The sequence below is a fragment of the Marmota flaviventris genome, chromosome 1 (assembly GCF_047511675.1).
Source record: "Marmota flaviventris isolate mMarFla1 chromosome 1, mMarFla1.hap1, whole genome shotgun sequence".
In the NCBI taxonomy this organism is placed as follows: domain Eukaryota; kingdom Metazoa; phylum Chordata; class Mammalia; order Rodentia; family Sciuridae; genus Marmota; species Marmota flaviventris.
This window is the reverse complement of record NC_092498.1, coordinates 59,326,306-59,349,441: the sequence shown is the minus strand read 5'-3', so window position 1 is coordinate 59,349,441 and position 23,136 is coordinate 59,326,306. Positions and strand designations below refer to the sequence as shown.

General features: G+C 38.7%; 1 protein-coding gene across 5 annotated transcripts in view; it reads right to left on the bottom strand.

Moving 5' to 3' along the window:
* Positions 1–23,136, bottom strand: part of Slc26a5 (solute carrier family 26 member 5) — a 49,307-nt gene that overhangs the window by 4,354 nt on the left and 21,817 nt on the right. For 4 of the 5 annotated variants that reach the window (XM_071613290.1, XM_071613295.1, XM_027926348.3 and 1 more), the window contains 15 exons: positions 21,158–21,268; positions 19,756–19,922; positions 18,959–19,123; positions 16,209–16,361; positions 14,217–14,299; positions 9,720–9,867; positions 8,486–8,599; positions 7,415–7,492; positions 6,652–6,747; positions 6,371–6,477; positions 4,574–4,643; positions 2,860–2,952; positions 2,154–2,261; positions 1,226–1,426; positions 272–326 (listed from right to left, as the gene is read on the bottom strand). In XM_071613290.1, the coding sequence (XP_071469391.1) occupies positions 272–326; positions 1,226–1,426; positions 2,154–2,261; positions 2,860–2,952; positions 4,574–4,643; positions 6,371–6,477; positions 6,652–6,747; positions 7,415–7,492; positions 8,486–8,599; positions 9,720–9,867; positions 14,217–14,299; positions 16,209–16,361; positions 18,959–19,123; positions 19,756–19,922; positions 21,158–21,268 (1,749 nt within the window). The remainder of the gene's footprint in view (positions 1–271; positions 327–1,225; positions 1,427–2,153; positions 2,262–2,859; positions 2,953–4,573; positions 4,644–6,370; positions 6,478–6,651; positions 6,748–7,414; positions 7,493–8,485; positions 8,600–9,719; positions 9,868–14,216; positions 14,300–16,208; positions 16,362–18,958; positions 19,124–19,755; positions 19,923–21,157; positions 21,269–23,136) is intronic. The other variant, XM_027926350.3, reaches the window with a different exon arrangement.

The window sequence follows — 23,136 nt, the reverse complement described above, 5'->3', positions numbered from 1 at the left end:
CCAAAACTATTGGATGGAAGGCAACCAGAATGATTTTATAAAATGTTTATGGCAGCCACTGATAATAAGCAATGGTTTATCAGCTGCTTCCCTCCAACACCTGTTCAGAGAGATGAATGCCTGTAAGTGGCTAATTTCAAAGCTGGCTTTACAGTGACTTTTGAGAAGAATGATTTTCATTTTTATAAAAAAATTAAAGTACAGAAAATAATTTTAAAGGCAGTTCTTAAAGAAAACTAAAATGTTAAGACATTCCTAAAGATATACTCACCACTGCATCCTGCTAAATATACATAAATACCGACGTCTCCATATTCTTTTACAATCTGTAATAATGTTGAAATAAAGATTAGTTTCTCTTGACTCTATGCCAGATGCAAGTCATTTTCTACCAATACGTATTTAAGAGATATGAGTCTAATTCACTCATTGAGCTACCTTTAGCTTTAATATTTATGCCTTATTGAGCTAATCACTTAAAAGTAATTCTGTACTTCTTTTGCTTTGCATATAGTGATAATGAGGGGTATCAAAAATATTGTTTTACTTTGGTGTAATAAATGTATTATGGTAATGATTTTTTAGAAAGAATCTTCTTATAGACAAATACTGAAATATTTACAGATGAAGTGATAACTCAGTCGTACTTCAAAATAAGAGAACAGAAAATGGGTGTCTGGTATAAATGAGATCAGATTGGTCATAAGTTGTAACCATTAAAGCTGAGTGATAGGTACATGGGATTCATTTTATTCATTTATTTATATGCAGTGCTGAGAATTGAACCCAGTGCCTCACACATGCTAGGCAAGAGCTCTACACTGAGCTACAACCCAGCCCCACATGGGATTCATTATACTTTTTTTTTTGTATTGAGGATTGAACTCAGGGGCACTTAACCACTGAGCCACATTCCCAGTCCTTATTTTGTATTTTATTTAGAGACAGGGTCTCACTGAGTTGCATAGTACCTGTTGCCGAGGCTGGCTTTGAACTTATGATCCTCCTGACTCAGCCTCCTGAACTGCTGGGATCACAGGCTTGTGCCACCATGCCCAGCTTTTACTTTTGTATGTTTAATTTACTTTCCATAATCAGTTGAAAAAAAAAACAACAACAACAAATTTTAAGAGTTTTAAGAGCTGAAAGGACTCTCATCTATTTTCTGATGTGACTGATGGAGACCCTGGACATGGAGAAATTACTTGGTTAAGGTGATGCTCACCCCCGCCAGGGTTTTCACTCCCACAGAATCGATAAAATTGACTTGAGTAAAATCCAGGATGATGGTGTGAATATTATCCCCTGGGGGCATAAACCTCTGCAGTTCTTCAGGAAATGTGTTTTTGATGACTATCGGGGGATATTTGACTTCATCATCCTCTTCTTCAGGCTTAGTTCCATCCTCTCCATCTACTTCTGCATCCTATGTCAAAAATGAAACCAACCCAGAATTATATGAACATTTTTGGTTGTTAGAAAGATTTATAATGGAAAATAAGCCCTTAATTCTCAACTCACAGATTATATAAGATCCCTTCTAAAATATTTGTCATTCCAGCCTTGAGATATGACAAAAAGAATATGTATATAATACTTAGGGTTAGTTCAGTTTCTTTTCATCTCTTTCTCCTTTTAAAAATAACTTTATTTTGTTTGTTTATTTTTTCATGTGGTTCTGAGGATCAAACCCAGTGCCTCACAAATGCTAGGTGAGTATTCTACCACTGAGCCACAACACCAGCCCTCTTCTTTTTTATTGGTTCACTAAAATCTATACTCCTTAGTCCTCTTCTCCATTTTCCCCTCACTTCTAAAGTAGTTCCATTAACTTCAGCATGACAGGTCACAAGTTACCATAAGTCTGAATAGCAAAAGCCTTTGAGCTTTTTACTATCAGCTGAATAAGTCTGTGACAAAGTATGAATGGTAAAATTTACCAAGGTACTGTGTGATTTTTAACCTTGAAAACAACATTTTCACTCTTTATTACAGACATATCTTCAAACTGACCTTATTACATACTTTTAGTACATGAGATACTTAGATTCTAAGTTTTTCTATTTTAGTGACTTTATGCTGTGTATAGACGTTAACCACAGGTAAAGATGGAGGTCACTGTGGACCAAGAGAAATGGGAAAAGAACACTCACCGCCTTGACCATAATTGCGTTGGCCATGTTTGCATTTCCGACTTCCTTAGCATACTTCCTCATGGCCTTTCTCCTGGCTCCCATTATGACTGCTGGGTTCACTCCAGTCTTTACAGAAGAGCAACATATAGAAATCACTTTTAGGCTCCCAGAGACATACCACATATTATCCATCTTCCAATCTCCCCCATTTAACCCATTTCTGTGCTTGATGACCACCCCAAATTCTTATTCTACTTTTCCCTCAGATGTCCTGAGCTACTCCCTAAGAAAACATTAGTAGCCTTTCTTAGTCTTTATTCAAGATAACTAGAAGCTTTGTGTGTTGATGGCCAGTGTAGGGTTGATTTTCACTCATACCAAAGGAATTCACCTGATCCCCAAAGTAGGAAATCTAAGACTTCTATTTTCACTTTCTTTTCTTAAATGTTTTTCAAAAAGGGAACATATGCATATGATAAGAGAGAAGGAATGGTAGTAATGGTTGTACAACATGAGAAAGTATTTAATGTCACCCACTGGATTGTACACTTTAAAATACTTAGATTTTATCTTATGTATATTTTACCACAGTTTAAAAGAGAGGGGAGGTAAAGGGGAAAATAGTCTAATAGTGTATACTGAGACATTTAAGTGACCCTCCCATTCCTGCCAATTCACCCATCCCCTCCCCAGAAAGGATCACTCTGAATCTCATGGGACTCACCTTTCTTTTTAATGCGTTGCTATATAAGTCACTATTTGCATAGTAAATGGGGGCATTTATTTGGAATATTTTAATTCCAGGAATTTCTTTCACCTGAGAAATAAAATATTAGTGAATTTAACACTTGGATATATTTCATAATCAAAACTGCAATTTTCTGCCTCCTTCAATGTAAAAATGAATACAGAAGCTGGGAATGGCCCTCTTAGTGTGTTGGGATAAAATGATGTCACTATATCTACTCAGGCTTTGTAAGGAAAAATCTTGAGAATAAAAAGTTTTTTAAAAATATATTTATTATTGCATTATAGTTACACATAATAGTGGGGTTCATTTTGACACATCCATAAATGCATATAATTTGCTCCCTTTCAATCCTTGGTACTTCCCTTTCCTTCTCTTTCTTTTATGTATAACTATAATGCACCAATTTAAAAAAACAATAAATAAATGGAAGAAAAAATTTTTTGAGCCAGTCTCTATGTTGCCCAGGCTAGTCTTGAACTCCTGGGCTCAAGTGAGCCCCTGCCTCAGCCTCCTGAGTATCTGAGACCACAGGCACATGCTTCCAAACCTATCTTGAAAGTCTCTAAAAATGTACATATTCCCATTTCTCTAACAATCTGTCTTTGTTTCATTTTTACCATTAAACACAAAGAAGATGGAGAAGATGGAACTGATAATCATTCAAAAAAAGAGAAAAGAAAGTGGATAGGAGGGGAGCTGCAGCAAGATGGGGAGAAGTAGGCTAACAAAGCAAACAGAGGTTGGCAGTGGTGTGACCCACAGACTGCAGGAAGGAGCCAGTGTGGACACAGGCAACACAGAGGGACCTTTTTACTGAAAAGCCTAGATGCAGAAGGAGGAAGTCTACATGCAGTTTGGAAACAAGTAATTCACCACATAATTTTCTGGAATGAGGAAAAAGATAGCAACCCTAACACCAGGATCATTTCTTAATACTATAAAGTAAGTCTGAGAATTTCTTCCCAAGCAGAAGACAAAACTAATTTTAAAAGATTTTTTTTAAACGTTTTTGAGGTTGCACTGAAGAAAAGAACCTTTGTAATAAAGGGAACTCGAAGCCATAGTTTTACCCATTAAAAGTGAAATGGAAGAATTTTAGAGCCCCAGATTTTACAGTTAAAATTAGTATTGTAACATCAGTTTAAATCTATCAAGAGAAAGTCATGCTAGATGCAATGGCACATTCCTATAATCCCAGCAGCTCTGGAGGCTGAGGCAGGAGGATTGTGAGTTCAAAGCCAGCCTCAGAAATGGTGAGGTACTTTGCAACTCAGTGAGACCCTGTCTCTAAATAAAATACAAAATAGGACTGGGGATGTGGCTCAGTGGTCAAGTGCCCCTGAGTTCAATCCCTGGTACCAGGAAAATAAATAAATAAAAGAAAGTCATGCATTTATATACCATTCTCCCACTTTCAGTATTTTGTACATATATACTTTAATTCCAACAATATATATTTAGCTTCATTAAAAATGAGGAAATATAAATGTTAGGAAGTTGAGTCATTAATGCACAGTATAAACTATAAAACTGAATCCTGACAGTAAATTAAAGCTCGTGATTTTCACTTTGACCACGATGCCTCCCTCCCTTTCATCCCTGGTTTTTGTTTTGGGCAAATATACCACTTAGCCAGTTACATCACACTCTTATAATCTTTTAAAATATTTTTTAAAAAAGGTCCTACCTCCTCATATGCATCTATGTCGATATACACATCAGTGTCAGGAAGCTGTCCCAGGACTTTGTAGCTTGGACTGGAGATGGAGAGCATGTTAAAGTCTACTGTGCCGAGGGGCAGTGTGTGCTTAGACATGACAGCCTGATTTGCTACTGCATTCAGGAATACATGATCCGTACACAGTGCCTTGTGAAAGGGCTCCTTACGTATCACATTCCTAGTGACATCACATTGAAGTGATATTGCAGGTATACAGGGGGAAGTCAAGGTCCCCTGGTGGGGGGAGAACTGGGCATCAAAGGATGAGGAGTTCAAGAGGCAGAGGAGGAATGGGACTTCTGATCACCTGGGGTACCCTGACACCCCATTTCTGTAAGTCTAAATCCTACTGCTTCTAACAAAGGCCAAGTCCTGACTACCTCCCTACTGAAACCAGGAGCAAAGAAGTCTCTTTCCATAAACTCCTCTGGGATTTCATTTGGGCATCTCTTATGTTTATTATCACACCATACATTGCTTATATCTACTGAAGCACATAAAACTGTACATTCTAATTTTCTGAAGAAAGATTACAAAATGGTGATTAAGAGTCGGCTTCTGGACTCACAAAAATGCATATTGAAGTCATGATCCCACCACATACTGTGATCTTGGTAAGTTAATCCAATCACTCTAGGACTCTGTCTATGGCTATGAAATTAGAGTACTAATAGTCATTGGGTTGTAAGGATGAAATGACATAAAACATTGATTTGCACAGTGCTCCATTACTTCATTGTCATCATTAACATTATCACTTATATTGTAGTCTGTCATCCTTAGGAGAATACAACCTTTTTCAAGGGCAGGACCATGTCTTATTTATTGCAATATCCTGAAAGGCTACTATGTCCCTGGGAACATAGTAGACCCTCAACAAATAGCTACTCAATGAAGATTATAGTTATTTTAATATATTTTATAACACAGACTAAACTTTAAGCTCTTTGGGGGCAGAAATAAACCCTCACATATAACACACATAGTACTAGCATGGAAGAGGCCATCAGAGTTATTTGCTGAATGATCAAAACAATTTGGTTGTCTCATGACTCTGTGTGCTCTGAAGGAAACTTGAGTGTTTGGAACAAGCCAGTGCATCTCTAGCCATCTCCTGGAAGAATTCCCTAATTACAGAACTGAGACTAGCTGAGTCACCACGTATCCTAAGAGCTGATCCCAAACTCCACCCTACAAAAACCCAGCAAGACCCAACAACAAAGAACACACACATTCAAACTTAATTAATTATCAGAGGGAGAAAGAGAATTATAACACTTAAAAAAAATCTTCCCCAATCTTAAAATTTATAGGAAACCATAAAATTCAATTTCGTTAAAGAAAACAACAACAACATACTCTCAACTTCTAGACTAGCTTGTTAAAGGACAGATTTTTAAAAAAATTTTTTGGTGCTGGGAAGTGAAACCAGGGTCTTGTGCATACTAAGCAAACACTCTACCACTGAGCTATGCCCTCAACTCCCTAGATGTTTTTAACAATGATGATGACCAAAGTTCTGGGATGAAGGATTCCTATAAGTACTACTAATATTTTTTTATAAAAATGGGGAAAACTTCTTTTAGTTAAAAATGGGCAACAGTGTTTATTATATGGGATTCCTCCCTCCCTTCCTGTGCTCGTGATGGATGGACCTCAAACATGCTAACCCCACTTCCACCCATTCAAATTCAGACTGTACTTTAAGTCAGCATGGGAATCTCAGCCAGGACATTCACCCCCCATTTTAGTCTGGGCACTTGCCTCTGGGTTCTGTAAATCACAGTCAGCAGAGCAATGATCACAGCAGTGATCAATCCATAGTCCAATCCCAGGAACAAGGAGGACACGAACGTGGTGAGCCAGATGGTCTAAATAGAAGTCAGAAAGCTATATGGAGAATCATATTAAAAATTCCAAGAACTAAACACCCACAAGTTTTGTTCATCTTGCCTACGTGTGTACTGCAAATAACTAACTGGATTAACATCTTTCTCACATAGTTGCTGCTGTAACCTATTAATCTAATTATCACCTTTACTTACCAGCTCTATCTTGCTGGTTCTCCAGAAAAAGGGGAGATCTGAGAACTGCATAAACATCCCCTTCAGGTTGACGATCACAATGGCCGACAGCACAGCCTGAAACACAACACATCCACCCATGCCTCTCTTCTTGTGTCCACAGGGCCCTGTTGCTGGGTCTTCACAGTCTACCTGCTGCCCTTCCCACATCTTCTCCCCACTGACTTCCTAGGTTGAGCTGATGATACCTTTGGAGGCATGGATGCCTGGATACTGGGCACATAGTTAACTAGAATGTACTTGGGAAACCAGGTTTATATCCTAGTAGCAAACCTGCATGGTGGTCAAGAGGTTCAGAATTAAACAAGATACTCAAGGATTTCATCCATGGTCTTCCTAAGATTTTTTTTTTATGTTGTTTCTGAACTCTCCTAGATTAAATACATCAACAAATAAATTTCTTACAAGTATAGGTCACCTCATATTTTTAATGAAAGTATAAAGTCATAGAAGGTCAAAGAGCACAGGAACCTTGGAGATTACCCAGTTCAAACCCCACTTTGCAGATAAGGGAACTGAGACCAAGAGGAGTTTAGACGGCTTTCTCAAGGTCCCAGTGACACTTGATTATGGAGCAGGATCTTGATCCTAGGCATGGCTCTTTTTCGTTCTTTTCTGCTAGGATTATAGTAAAAATCCCTAAGGCAGCCATAAAAACAGAGAGAAATAAAATAGTAAAATATCTACACATGGAAATACCTCACATTAAGTCCACACTACACACCTGGGGTAATGATTCAAAGAGGAATCCAGTGGCTAATATGACCAGCAGAATCATTAATGAGGCCAAACAACCTGCAAGCTGAAAATGAGAGAAGGGACTTTTAGGAAACTAGAGTAAGAGGCAGAGGGTGGGTTGGTCTAATTCTTTTACATCACTATGGGAAAATCAAGAAAATCTACATTCCAATAAGTCATCCAAACCATTATATAACCATATCCTGCTCCCTCTTTGAAGTTTTGATTCTTCCTATGGCTTTTAAATTTTCTGACTTAAAAGCCCTTGTAAGAAGTGGAAGAAAGATATCTGGTACCAACCTAAGACTGACCAGGGCCAGAAGAGTCCAAACAAGTGGTTCTACCCAATACAGTAGTCACTAGATACATGTGACTATATAAGTTTTTTAAGCTAAAATCAAATAAACATTTAAAAATCAGGTCTCAGTTCCACTATTCATATTTCAAGTTGCTAGGGGCTATCATATGGATGGTGCAAATATTGTACATTTTCATTACTGGAGAAAGTTCTTTTGGATGGTGCTGGCATCCTGCCCATACTCAGTCTCAGACTTTCTTTTTCTTTTTTCTTTTGGTACTGGAGATTAAATTTAGGGGCACTTTGACCACTGAGCTACATCCCCAGCCCTATTTTTGTATTTTATTTAGAGACAGGGTCTCACTGAGTTGCAAAGCACCTCGCCATTGCTGCGGCTGACTTTGAACTCACGATCCTCCTGACTCAGTCTCCCAAGCTGCTGGGAGAGTGCGCTACCATGACTGGCCTCAGTCTCAGGCTTTCATAACAACATTCCATGTCTGAACTTTGAGGTTTACTGGTAGCAAAGGGAGCACTATATAACTTTCCAATTTAACTGGAAAATATGCCTCTTTTTTATAGATTCAGTTTTTGTGATTTGCTTCAACCAGTCATTGTCTTTCTCTGATTCACTACATAGCCCACTGGACCATGGATTTGCAGACAGAGTAGCTTTGTTTGGGTTCAGAATTTAATCAAGAGATCAGCATTTAATTTCCACTCCAAACATGAGTTCTTAGAGGCCTGTTGTATACCCACCTGTGTCTTCCCTCCGGTTCCCTCCTGAACAAGGCTTCGAGACAAGGAGCACGAGATAGAAAAGGTCTGGAAGAGTGAGCCAATGGAATTGCACAGTCCCAGGGCAATGAGTTCCTTTTCCACATGGCAGCAAAAACACAAAGGAGAAGGTCATTTTTTTCAGCGGGGGGGAAACCTGTTAGCTCATTTAATAAACATTCAGAAGTATAGTCTGTCTTTTCATTCTTTCTTTTTCTTAATATTTATTTTTTAGGTGTAGATGGATACAACACAATTCCTTTATTTTTATTTGGTGTTGAGGATTGAACCTGGGTCCCGCCCGTGCTAGGGGAATGCTCTACCACTTAGCCACAATCCCAGCCCCATTCATTCTTTCTTCAGATAAAATAATTTGTTGAGTTCACAATAGGAATTGTGGCATATTTTACAACGGAATAAAAATACTTTGGTTATTATAATTTCTGTGATCCTCACCCTAATACACCCTATATATGAATAATACTATAAGAGAAAAGAAAAGAAAATCACAGTAAAAAGGAGAAAATACATTTGTTAAGAGAAAGTTCTTGATGTATGACTACTGGCATCATTTTGATACCTAGGCTATTTCTCATCAACAAGTACATGCCAGTGTCTTCCCAGGACCAGAGAGTTCTGCTCTTGGGCTACTCTGGCAATTTCTAGTTTGATGAATGCATCTCATATGACTGTGGGCATCTGGTCTTCCCTTAGAAATATATAGGGTGCTAAAAAAAGACACTGTTAGGCCAAGATAGTTCATGGTGTTTGGATTACCTACCTCATAAGTAGCTATGTTTTTTAAAAAAAGGCATCAGAGAGAATACTATGGAGTTCAGATGATTAATCATATGCATAAAGTTCAATGAACAAATATAAACCTTTCTGTGGAGCAAAAATGGTTCTGGAGATGTGTTTTATTCCCAGGCTGTGGGCTTTAAGCAGATGGATAAATTGGAGTATGGCAAATCACAAATTTCGTGTCACCTTTCTAGCTGAACCCCTGAGGGCTCTCTACTTCAATGTTTGGATATGTAATGCTCATGAATAGTAAAAGAAATCATAGCATTGAATCAACACATGCTTCAAATACATCCATTAACAAAATAAAGGTTTTTCTACCAAGATAAAAATCTAGTTCATTTGCCTTCCATGACAGAGCGTAATGAATGAATGTACCACTATGAAATATCTGCAGGAAACTAACAATCTTTACCTGATTGCCATCGACCTGGTAGCCATGTTTATTTGCCAAGGTCTTGGCCATTGAGATGGTCACTGAAAATCCAACGATGGCTATGGCAATGGCATCCACATACACGAGGTGGAAGAGGCTGGTGTCTGGATTGGCTGGAGGTAGTAGCCTGAAAAGTTAAGCTGATTTTAACTCAAGTGCTTTGACCACCAGGAAACCACTGGGAAACAGCACGCAACTCGCGGGGAGCATTAGAGAGGGGCAGAGTCTACAATGAGGTCACCAAGGTTTGGGTAGTTGTTTGCTCTGGGTTAGCAAAAATGAGGGCCCTCCTTGACAGAGAGAGGTTCTTTCCAAGCCCAAACTATACAGCACAGGCATACTACCTGGATGGATTATCAGCAGAGATCAGATGCTGTTTTATTTATAAAGGAGTAACCTCATACGGCGTGGCGCCCTGTTGGTAGGTGTAAATAAGACACAGAAACAGGAAGAAGAGAGGGTCAGCAAAGTGCTCAGATGCCACAAGACATTTAAACCAGTCTTGGGGTGGGGAGGATCTTGGAGGGACAAGGACTACCTTGGAGAAGAATTACTGTCATTGTAACATGATTCACTTCTCTCACTGTTACACAAGGTAAGGACTCTAAGTCTGTTAACTCTTCGCATGTCATTGTCCCTTCGGTTCTAACATGGGAAAGGAGCAGTGGCCAATTATACTCCTTGAGTCTCACCTACGAATCCTGGGAATCTGGAGGAGCCCAAAGTGTGATTCCTGCCTCCACAAAGGGGAACCTGACTTTTGTCCATTCGTGTAGTTGGGGACGTTTGAAACAAAACAGAGATTCCCTAAAATGTTATAGGGGAAAAGGCAACAGGGATTTTCTAAGACATCCTGCTTCAAATCAAGGCATTTTGCTAAATAACAATCTCTTAATAGAGACACAATAATATCATTATTACAAAACAAAATTATTATTCATGTAATAATATCATTATTACAAAATTATTGTTAAGTGCTCCCTTTGTGTCAGGTTCTGTGCTTTTTTTTTTTTTTCCCCAATAGCCCTGTGAACAAGGCATCATTATAATCTCGATTTTACACAGGTGGGAAAATGAGGTTAATTAAGCAACTTGTCCAAGACTGAACAGTTCTACTAGGTACAACAAAACCAGGAAGAGCCTGCCTCTCTATTTCTCTCACCATGTTATGCACAGTGACAGAAGGAACACTTCAAATTCTTGGGTAAAAAAGGGAAGGGAGGAAGGGAAAGGAAACTAGTATCTGTTAAGGCTAGATCACACACTATATACTTGATATAAGCCATCTCACTTATCCTCACGACAGTCCTGTTTGAGAGCTACCACTATCAGCCTAATTAATAGGTTAAAAAAGGGATGTTTTTAGATGCTAAGTGATTTCCCCAAGATGGATCAGAAAATTAAATGCAGGGGGTTTGAGTAAATTAGTAAATTAATTTACTCACAGGGAAGGCCTAACACCAGGGTTGGACCTGAGGAGTAAAAATGTAAGAAATGGATGTATTTTGGAATGAGTTCAGGAAAGTAAACCCCAAGTAGTACATTACCATGACTGGGAACTTAGTAGTCAGTTGCCACTTTCTGGGCCCGAAAGTGTGTTTAGCTTAGGAATATGTACAGATAAGGGTAACAGTTTACTTGCAAACACAGCCACCAACCATTCCTCTCATTCTGGTAAATGCGGACAGCTTCTCTCATCTAGATGTGAAATCTATTTGCCCTCTTGCTGAACCTAAGTTGACCTTCTGATTTCCTTTGAGCAACAGAATGTGGTGGAAGTGATGTCCTATGAATGTCTAAAGTGGCCTGGCAAATTCTCTATGTTTCTTTGTTGTTGCCCTGAGCACCATGTAAAGAGGTCTGGCTACCTTGCTGGGGACACCATGTGGAGAGAAGGTGCCAGTCAGCCCCCAGCTGTTCCAGCCACTCCAGCTGAGGCAACAAACATGTGAATGAAGCCCTCTTGAATCCTTCAGCATGAGTTACCCCTTCAGATACCTCCAGGTGTATGAGAGCACCCAAGGGAGACCAGAATCCTGGTGGAAGCCATCCTAGACTGAAGAATTATGAGCAAATTAATGATTGCTGTTTTAAGACACTGTTTTGGAGTGGTTTGTTATAAAGTAGCAGTAAGACTCACAGATAAGAGAAACAGTATGGCTGTATGTAGACATGCAGGTAGGTGAGTATTTGTTACCTGCCTCTTTGGGGTAAAGTTTCAGAAGGACAAGGTTTCTAGGAAGCCAAGTTCCAGAATGGTAAAATGTTTTTGTTTGTTTGTGTTTCAAGTTTAGTTCTCACAAATAAAATGAAAGCAATATATTTGGATACAGTATAACAGGGAAAGGCAGACATTAATTGGAAATTATGGTGACATGTGAATTTTAATGAATCAGTATATTTTTACAAGGAAAATTTGAAGTGTAAAAATTTTGCATTTAATCAAATTATTTGTAATTAGTAAGTGAGAGTTATCTGTTGAATTGAATCAAAGGTCAGTGTTTATCAGTTACTGTGTTAGAGACCCAGGTGTGAAGTAATGGAAAGATCATACACATCTGGGTATCAAGAAGGACAATTTCTGGGTCCAGGCTGGGACTCCCAAAGTCACTAAAGCTCATTTATGTCTCTCAAATATCACATCCCTGACACTTAAAACTTCAACCCAGTCCCTCCTATGGCTTATTTGCCTTCTCTTGTTTTCAAAGCATTTCGCATTATTTGCCTATTGATCAATTGTCTATCTCCATTAGAATATAAACTCCATGAGAGCAAGGACTTTTTGCTGATGTGTCTGTTTTTCTCTTTAATTGCTGTGCTCCTGATATACAATAGGCATTCAATAAACAGATTCTCAATAAATAAGAATAAATGAACTTTTCTGTAAAATAGGGATAATAATGTATATTGTCAATAGAGTTGCTTTAATCTCAACTGAGATGGCAGATATACAAGTATTTTATAAATTATGTCAAAGTTGAAGAGCAGGGTATTATTGCTGTGCCAATAGCTTTACTCCGAATCATTATAAGAAACATGTTCACTGCCATATTGTCATGAAGTTTAAAGGTACAGTGCAATCTTCCTCCTTCAACACTTGTACTATGGGATGAGCTTTGGCTTAGAGAACATCTTCAGCGCCCTCTGCTTCCCAGGAGACTCAGGACTGGAGGGCAAGGCCTGATGGAATGGGAAGTTCCCTCAATGTCCAACATCTGGGCAAATGTCTGACTCTGTTAGTTAGGAAGAAAGAAGAGGGTGTTGAGAGAAAGCAAAATAGTACAAGAGATAGAAAGACAGGGATATACCTAGAGATTCAGAGAGGGTCGAAGTAAGATGAGCAGAGGTGGTAGTCATTCTTGCTTTCAGATACAGAGAAAGATTAATCAATGTTAAAAATGTAGAGTAGGTAATATAGATGAAGCACAGAAGCAAGCAGCATATGATTTGAAACTAGAAAACCCACAGTAATAGCGGACCTCAGAACTTCCAATTAGCCTGTCTTGAATGTGCAATGTGCAGACCAGGGCTGCACTGGCTGTGAGCATGGTCTCCTGCCCTCTCATGGCTGCCCTAGGAGAAGCAGGGATTACCAGGCCCCCATTGAAAGGCAGGGACACTGAGGTGTTAAAAGGATAAGTGACCCACTATGAGTAAGGTCTTTTGCTCTTAATTCCTGTGTCACTCAAGGAAATGTTTTAAAAACTCTTAAGGAAAACAAAAGAAAAACCATTTCCCATGGTTAGTGGGATTGTAAAATAGTACAATTGCTATGGAAAGCAGTATGTGATTTCCTCAAGAAATAAAAAATTAAACTATCATATTATCCAGTAATTCTACTTTGGGGTTTATACCCAAAAGGATAGAAAACAGGGTCTCAAATATATATATTTATTTTTACCAGTGTTCATAGCAAGTACTATTCACAATAGCCAAGTGGTAGAAGCAACATAAATGCTCACTGATGGATGCTTGGAGAAACAAATACAGTATATATACAGTAGAACATTACTAAGCCTTAAAGAAAGAAGAAAATACTGTTATGTGCTACAACATGAATAAACCCTGAGGACATTATGCAAGTGAAAAAAAAAAGACAAACACTGTATGATTCTACTAACATGAGGTACCTATGGACCTTTTCATTGAACTAGAAAGATGAAGATGGTGGAGCTGGGAGATGGAGAAGGAGGGAGTCATTTAACAAGAAGAGAAATTCAGATGTGCAATATGGAAAAGCTCTGGAGATGTGTTTTACAATGATTTGAATATACTTAACATTATTGAATTGTCAACTTAAAAATGGTTAAGATGGTATGTTTTATTAATACACACACCCATTCCCAACCCCTAGCACCCTCAGTTATTTGGTATGCTGGAAAAGATTATTTTCCATTGCAATAGTACTTTTATAAGAGGTTAGAAACAATTTGATTATTCAAGTCACCCTGTTACCAAAGTCAACTATTTTCCTACCCCAGAGGAAGTGTTCCAACGACATCCACATTGTATGATTCTTTCAAGTTAAATCCAGCTGAGATGCCAGTTCCCATTACCACCTAAGACAGACACAAATACAAATGTACCTTCAGGGATGAATGTTCAAATGTCAGAAAAATAAGCTTCAAAGAATTTCTTAGCCAAGTCTAACCTAGTCTCACTTTTGATGGTCAGTTTTAAAATGCGAAGTTTTTGTTAGCTTCCAGCCATTCTAACTTCTCTCAATGACTCTACATCATGTAACACAAACAGGTTTTAAAGTTTCCTTGAGGCCTGGAATGATTTTCTTCTCACTTTGTTCTATTCCCTGCTGAGGTGTCAGGCTAGTTCAGTGCAACAGAAAGAGGACATTAAGCTTCTCAGGGGTGGACCTTACCTTGGGGCAGGTAAAAGGAGTCTCTGGCCAAGCTCTCATGAGTGGAGGGTAGTAAGATGTGTGTGGTGAGGGTGGCTCAGCATATCAGTATGAAATGAAAGAAATGAATGTTTGGATTTAGAACCCTCCTGCTGACTCTGTTTCTAGGACAGCAGCACCCCACAGTTGTCTTCTCCAGGGCCACAGTGCACACTCCCCAGGGTGATGGTGGATAGAAGGCCACCCTGGATGGTCAGGCCCCAGATTTACTTGAGGGATATTGCTCAACCCCTTAGTGAGACACAGTGAGACGGCAGTTTGCTTCCATCTCCAGTAACTACTGCTCATATTGCTTTCTGAAGGGGTTACCCAGGAGAGGAGGAATTAGACTATCTCTTACAATTTTAGAACCCCCTCTCTCTCTGGGACTGGACATGTAAGTCCCTGTTTCCACTTGGGAGTCCAGCAAGAGATTCTAAGCCCCTATGTATGCAAAATAAGGCAGGAAAGCCCCATTTACCAAGTGAGCAATGAAGGTTGCCTTTCCTGCCCGGGTTACTAACTAGCTCTGTCCACTTCCCAGATACCCTTTAGAGACTCCTTTGTATTCCAGGAAAATGGTTTGCCAAAATTCTGTCATTGAAATGTCTTTCAATCATAACTTAATCCATGCCTTTTCAACTTCTTATCAAAGCTATCCACAGAGCACAGAAAATAGAAGCCATATTGGAAAGTTTGGGGATAGACTCTTTAGGATCCCCTTTGAACAAAAAGTAAAATATTTTTTTATTATAAAAACATTATTTTGAGCTTTTCATTCTATTTTATAACACATCTTTTTGTATCTGTTGGACACTGTGTAGACTTCTAATTGAAGGAAGCTCATAGTTTGAACATTGTTCATAGTATGTTCATTTTGGTAAAACTGTCTTTGCAAGCTGGGTGTTCAGTGGTTGCTATGATTAAAAAAAAAATCCATGTGAACAGGAAATGAAGGTGATTTTATCCAATCAGTTTCCAGGGTCTGAGGATTTGTACAGTGCTCAACAGGTGTACACATCCATGAATAAATAACTGTAGTTATTCAAGAACATATTTTTTATTCAAATTTGTGTATAGTTTTTACAAAAAGCTAACAAGTCTGTTAGACATAAATACGTATTAAGGTGTTTGGATCTAACTACTTCTTAAATGGAATTGTGAGGTGCTTCTTCGGCTCAGGCATGCCAGGTAGCTAAGAAAGTTTGGGAACTTTTGTTTTATACTATTTTGAAAGTGCAGACAACTTTATCTTTCTCTGATTATGAGAGCAATATATACTCATTAAAAAACAATTAGATCACAAACAATTTGAGGAAAACAAATCCTCCAAACTCCCATCACTCAGAGATAATTAAAGTTAAAATTTGTATTTATGGTCTTCACCTATATTTAAAAGTCATATATGTTTACGTTTTAATGCTTTTTCTTTCTACTTTTTGTTATCTATTTTGACAGAACTAAGAGAAAAAATATACTCTCTCTGCTCCTCTTTCATACACTTCAAAATCCCTCACAGAAACAGGTACATGGGTTGTAGAAGTTGAATAGATCATCTCTTCGAGTGGACTTACCGCAAAGAACTCTAAAGGAATGGGTGCTGGCAGTTTCTCTTTAAATCTCTCATTAAACTCCTTTCCACCCAACAGCAAACCAAAAACCATCAGCCCGACGCCTAGGGAACACACGTTGAGGTTTTTAACATTCTGCAACACAGCAACTGTACTCTGTAACACAGTGAACACTGGAGTTTACACCAAGAAACGGCCCCTGTATTTAGTGACTCAACACATACAAGTTACCTAGAAGAGGCGATTTACAGAGACAGAGGTAGAGGAGTCACCTGAGGCTGGGTGGAGGGGGAGGGAGGTATTGTCTAATGGATGTGGAGTTTCTGTTTGGGATGATGAGAAGGTTCTGGAAATGGGTATTGGTCATGACTGCACAATACTGTAAAAAATGCACTGATGTCACTGAACTGCATACTTTAAAAAATAAAGTGGTAAATTTTATTATATATATTTTACCATTAAAAAAAAGTCTCAGATGAGCTCAGAAAGAAAGGGGAAAGGGAGGGAAGAAAGGACAGCCAGGGATATAGCTTAGTGGTAGGGCATATGCTGAGCATTCTTTAGTTCGATTCCCAGCACTAAAAAAAAAAAAAAAAAAAAAAAAAAGTTAAAGAAAAAATAGTTCCTGATTAGCTATCCTATTGTTGGACATTTCTAGTTAAAAGTTCTCAGAACTGGAGTGTAGCTTAGTAGTAGAGAATGTGCTTAGCAAGTACAAGACCCTGGGTTTGATCCCCAGCATCACAGGAAAAAAAAAAATTTTTCCTCTGGCTATAATTTCTTTGTAGCATCCACTAATTAGCTGGCATTTTGACCTAGTCATACTACTTCATAATTGTAATTCTTATTCAAGTTTCTTATAGTGTTTTGTAATATGCTGTTATCTCAATGTATTATTATAAATTTAGAAAAATAACCCTGAGGCTGAGCTGTGAGCATTAGGAAAGAATTAAAGGTTGATATCAGCAAAATACTCTGAAGGTAAACACACAGAAAAGCTTTTAGTTTAAAGAGGGAGAAACTACTGTTAGCAGATGAAAGAGAAGTTAGGTGGACTATGAGACAGGGCATGAAGTTTGGAAAGGAGCCCAAGAGAGTTAGAGAAGAAAGCCACTGGTTTATATCCCACAGCTACAGTCTGAGTACTCCAAATATAGGTCAGTTCTCAACTAAATCCAACAAAAATGACCCCCTCCAGGCCCAGGGCATGCACCCTTTCCCATCAATGCCTAGAACAAACTCAGGTATGCTTGGATTTTGTATTTTCTTTTTTCACAAGCCATTTTGAAAAGTCTCAGAGTAAGAAGTATGTTACTAGCTATTACCAGAAAAACAGTTTAACTATTTAGGGTATATTCTTATAGTTCCATTCTAATCAGTCAAGGACTCAAATTTAAACCTCAGAGTGACTTTCCTATGTCTCCCTATTCAACTTTTAGAACAATATGCACCTTTTCTTTGTAGTACTTGACATAATTTGTAATTACTTACATATTTGCGCAATTCACAATTTACCAATTATCTTCCCCTTAGACTGTAAGTTCCAAAGGACAAGGGCTGTATCTGCTTGGTTCACTGTTTTTTTATTTTTTTTGGGGGGGGTGGTACCAGAGATTGAACTCAGGGGCACTTGACCACTGAGCTACATCCCCAGCCCTATTTTGTATTTTATTTGGGACAGGGTCTCACGGAGTTGCTTAGCACTTTGCTGCTGCTGAGGCTGGCTTTGAACTTTGGATTCTCCTGCTTCAGTTTCCTGAGATACTAGGATTATAGGTATGCGCCACCGCACCCAGCTTGGCTGTTTTATCTCAGTGCCTGGCAGAGAAACCTACAAAGGCTGTAGCAGCATCTCTTAAGGTTTAATATCTAGGACTTCTACTGTCAATTGGTTCTAATAATTTCCTAGTTTCCTCTTTATCCATGGGTCATTTAGAAATGTCATTATTGGCATTCAAATACATCAGGCTTTAAAAACTATATTTAGTCATTGATTTCTAGTTATATTTTACTCTGTGAAAAAATGTTGAAGTTTCAGAATTTGTAATCAGTTTTGTATAATCAGTTTCAACATGGACAGTTATTACCATTGCTCCCCATGTAATTGCAAATGATTTCTCTGAATTGTATAGAGTCTATGCATATTTTATCATATTAAACTGGTTAACTATGTTCATTAAATCTTTTATATCCTTCTTTTTTTTAGCTGCATGAGTTAGCAATTTTTGAAAGAGAGGTTTTCCCATTATGTCTTTAAATTATTTGTTAGTCTAAAAAGAACAAAATTTGTGGTTAAGAAAAAACTCTCTCTTCACCTAATTAGAGTAATCATATAGTCACCAAATAAAGACCTAACACAAAATTATCTGTGATGTAGAAAGGATCACTATCAATAAAATAGGATTTTAGGGTTTAGTTCTCTTTGTGGCACTATTCTCAGAAAGCCTCAAAATAGGGCTGGGGTTATGGCTCGGTGGTAGACCGCTTTCCTAGCATGTGTGAGGCACTGGGTTTGATTCTTAGCACCACATATAAACTAATTAAAAAAAAATAAAGGTCCATTGACAACTAAAAATATTTTTTAAAAAAAGAAAGCCTCAAAATGTCTAAGTCCTTTTCCTTTTATGGAAATCCTTGAAAATAAAAAAATAATAAAAATTTAAAAAAAGAAAAAGAAACCTTGAAGATAAAAGATGAGGAAGAAAAATAAAGAAGGAAAACCAGTACCACCAAATCAGAAGTTGCTTACTTACATACACCACTGAAAAGATGCCACTGTACCGCTTTGTTTTAACCCCAAACAGGTATTTTAACATGGACGTGAAGACATGCACAGCTGCCGCAGTGGTAAACCCCCGGACCAGAGGCTCTGTGAGGTATATGGCCACAAATCCAAACCTACAGACACCTAGGCAAAACTATGTTGTTGTTGTTGTATTTTTTTAAAAGACAAAGAAAGAAAGAAATCACATGATAGGTTAGGAAATTATGATCAACAGAAACATAAAAATTCTTTCTGGAACACTTTCTGTCATTACAGACTTGCAACTGCAGCAGTTCAGTAGCTAACAAATTAATCACTGGTTATAGAGAAAACCATGGGAGATGTGGAGTGGCTTGGAGCCCCAAGGGGCAGTGGTCACAGTGCTTTCCCTGTCTACTGAACTAGGTACATGCTTAGTCAGGCATCACAGTCATTCCTTCCAAGCAGATAAGGAATGTCCTCTTCTCCTTATGAACCAATCCTACTGTTTCAAATTTATCTTGCTTTTGGAACTTCTAAAGTCCCCAACTGAAGCCTGCTTGTCACTCCTAGTTGTCAATAAGGCATGCAGTTTATAGGGTCTGAACTCTATAAACCCTGAGTTCTCGAGTTTTACTGGTTGGCCCTGCCCACCCCATAGTAAGATTATTCCACCACATAGTAAGTTTATCCTAGTAAGATTTTCCCTACTACATGGTTTCTTTTGCTTACTAGTAAGTAGCCAAGAGGGTTCAACATATACTAGATGAACAAGTCAGAGCCCAGTTCCCCGTTTTCTAGTCTCACCTGAATGATTCCTGAAAGTAAGGTCACAGACATGGCAACTTTTACTCTCAAGGCATCTCTGGCTTCTGTACCATTGGTTGCATTTACTCCTCCTGGAATGACTATATCATCTGGTACTAATCGAACAGCCACACCACCAATCATCAAGCTAATAACAGCAAAAGGACCTGAAATGATGAAACATGAATGACCATTGTCAGGGGCTTTAGGAAATTGTTCAGTGTATCAGGTGTGATGAGCACATATGATCCTTATTCAGGGGGTACATGAAAACTCTCTCCAGTGCATCTGATGTGATTATTGCCAGTATGTCAAGAGACACAGGTGAGGTCAATTAGTCATCCTTGGACAAAGACTGCCCTGACCTGCTGAAGCACTCTGTGCCTGGTGTGTGTGCAAACTGTGCTTCCAAATGTGACCACAACAATATCTCCCATCCCACAGGCTCTTCCAGTACCTTGACAATTCCCAGCCAAGAGGTGGAATCTAATTGCTCTCCCCTTGAAGCTGGGTGGCTTTATAACTTACTAGTAACCCATAGAATGCTGCAGCAATCACACTGTGTGTCTTTGGAAGCTAGGTGATAAAAGGTGATGCTGGTTCCCCCTGAGAGCTGTCAAACTTATGCTGGAGCCTGGGTCACCATGTAAGAAAGCTCCAACCAGCCCACGTGGAGAACTCCTAGGACTATACAGAGGAGATGGGACAAAAGGGAGTAGACAGGAAGGAAGAAGGGAGAGAGGAGGAATTACCCAGACAACCTCTTCCCAGGTCCTGACGCAGAGGAACTGTGAGAGGTAATAAAATCATTGTTTTTCATGCTTTCTGTTTATTTATTCTTAAGTATTAAATTTATTTTTAAAACTTTTATTTTTAAAAACAGAATATAACCTGCTAAATTTTGGGAGCATTTCTCACCCCTATAATAGATATCTAAAACACTGTGGTGGTCTTAAGGACTACCACTACTTTGATGAACTTTATATACATCTGATCTTAAATACATTAAAGAGAAAACATGTACAACTCAGAGCCTAGAATATGATGAAAGTGATATACATGCATAGCCATTACAAGCTCGAAATACCACTATTAACATAAAGAAGGAAAACCAGACACAAGCAAATTGTATTAGGAAAAAAAAACATTTACCTTATTTCACAGGTTTCAACAATTGCTCTTTTATACAAGAAACTTGTCCTTTTAAATTTTCCCAAGATAAAAAGAAAACTTTTTAATCCTAGAAATCTTGGGAGGAGTCTATTTTTAAAAGCACCTGTTGTATATTCAGAATCAAAAGTTACCACAAAGTGGATGTTCTATGACACTATTTCCTTGGCATATTGCAAAGCTTGGAAATCCAAAAAAGAAAGGTTGTAGAATGTCAAGTGTAAGCTTTTACCTATGGATATATGTCTGGAGGTTCCAAGAAAACAGTACATGATAACAGGATAAAATGAAGAGTACAGGCCGAACACTGGAGGCACAGCTGCCAGCATTGCGAAGGCTAAGCCTGTGGGGTTGAGAGCCAGAGAAATGGGAGACCATTAGAAAACAAGGGACCATATGGACTTTTCTCTTGATTCTATCTGATGAGCATCTTAATGGAAGCTGATGTGTCTTACCTGCCCACCCTTCCACCCCAATCCTGCACGAAATCCTGTACCTACGGAGTCAGGGCTGAGACAGTTTTCCTTGTCATCTCTGCTTTGCCATTAGGTGGATGTTTTCTGCTTTATTCTTTCACAAATTAGAAAAGAGCAGGGAAAAGAATCTTATTTGACTTGATGGGTGCAGTTGTAGTCTGGTGTTGGTGCACAAATGTCAGCTCTTTTTCTACTGGGCCATTATTGTGGGTTTGTGGAGATCCCTTTGATATTGGGAACCCACTGTTCCATTCCCTGGCCTATATGGTGCCCCTCCACCTGACCCTTGGATTCATCCCCTGGCTCCCTAAGATATAGTCATCCAGGTTCTTTCTGCTGGCACTTGCTCATCCTGTGGGCGGGCTTCTTGGGCAGCACCTTGAAAGGAGCCAAGCTGGGTTACCCTCCAGGGTCCCCAGTTTTTCAATGGGAAAGCTTGGCCCTTGACCCCCAGAAACTTTAGCAGTACAGGTCATATCTACTAGAAGACTCACTCTCTTCATTCTGCTGTCCCAGGGACTTCACACCATCTTTTACCTGTGACTCTTTTTTTCTTTAAAAAAAAATGAACTTATTTGTTAGAGAAGCTTTAGATCCATAACAAATTGAATGGAATGCTCAGAGATTTCCCCCATTCCTACACAGGCATAGCTTCCCCCACCACCAATATCCCCCATCAGAGAGGTACACTTGTGACAAATGACAAACTTATACTGAAGCATTGTTATACCCAAAGCTTATATTAGGGTTCACTCTTGGTGTTGTACATTCTATACAAATATGTAATGACATGTATCCACCACTGTAGTATAACGCACAATGGTTTCATTGACCTAAAAATCTTCTGTGCTCTGCCTATTTATCCCTCCTTCCTCATAAAACCCTGGCACCACTGATCTTTTTACCGTCTTCATGGTTTTGGCCTCTTCTAGAATGTCATGTGGCTGGGATCACACTGTATGTAGCTATGTCAGATTGACTTCCTTCACTTAGAAATACATTTAAGCTTTCTCCATTCTTTTTGTGGCTTGACAGCTCATATCATTTTAGTGGTGAATAATATTCCATTATCTGGATGTACCAGTTTATTTACCTATTAGTCTACTAAAAGAGATTACATCTTGGTTACTTCCAAGGTTTGGCAATTATGAATAAAGTTGCTAGAAATGTCCATGTGTAGGTTGATTTCCAGATTTTTAAAAAAGAGACTATTTTTTAGAGAAGTTAGATAAGTAGGATTAGGAAGCAGTCTCCACAAACTCTGGGGACATTGCCCAATGCTCTGAGTAGCACTCTTGTCATCCTTCTTTCTTGCTTTTAGATGGAAGGAAAATATATAGGGTCTTTAGAAATTTCTCATTCCCATCTTATATCAGTCTCCTCTTCTCCTCATATATTCTGTTGCAGAATAAAAGAGTTTGGGTGTCATTCACTCATAGTTTTGCATAGATGGTCTGGCATCCCTCCAATGGGTAGGCAGTAAACACCAGTTTTTGTAGCTTTGGGAGCTCAGCTGAATTTCTAGGGCAACTAGAAAAATCACTTAATGCACTGTTATGTTTTGAAGAAAACAACAATAACAACAACAACAAAGAACTACTCTCCCTCCAGGTGTTGCTCAGGCTAGCAATCACTTCCAACTCTATCCTGTTTTTCTGCTATTTTTCTTCATTTTCCTAAATTAGCAGCTTTCATTGGAGATTGCTTTTGGTGCCCCCCACCCCCAATCACCACC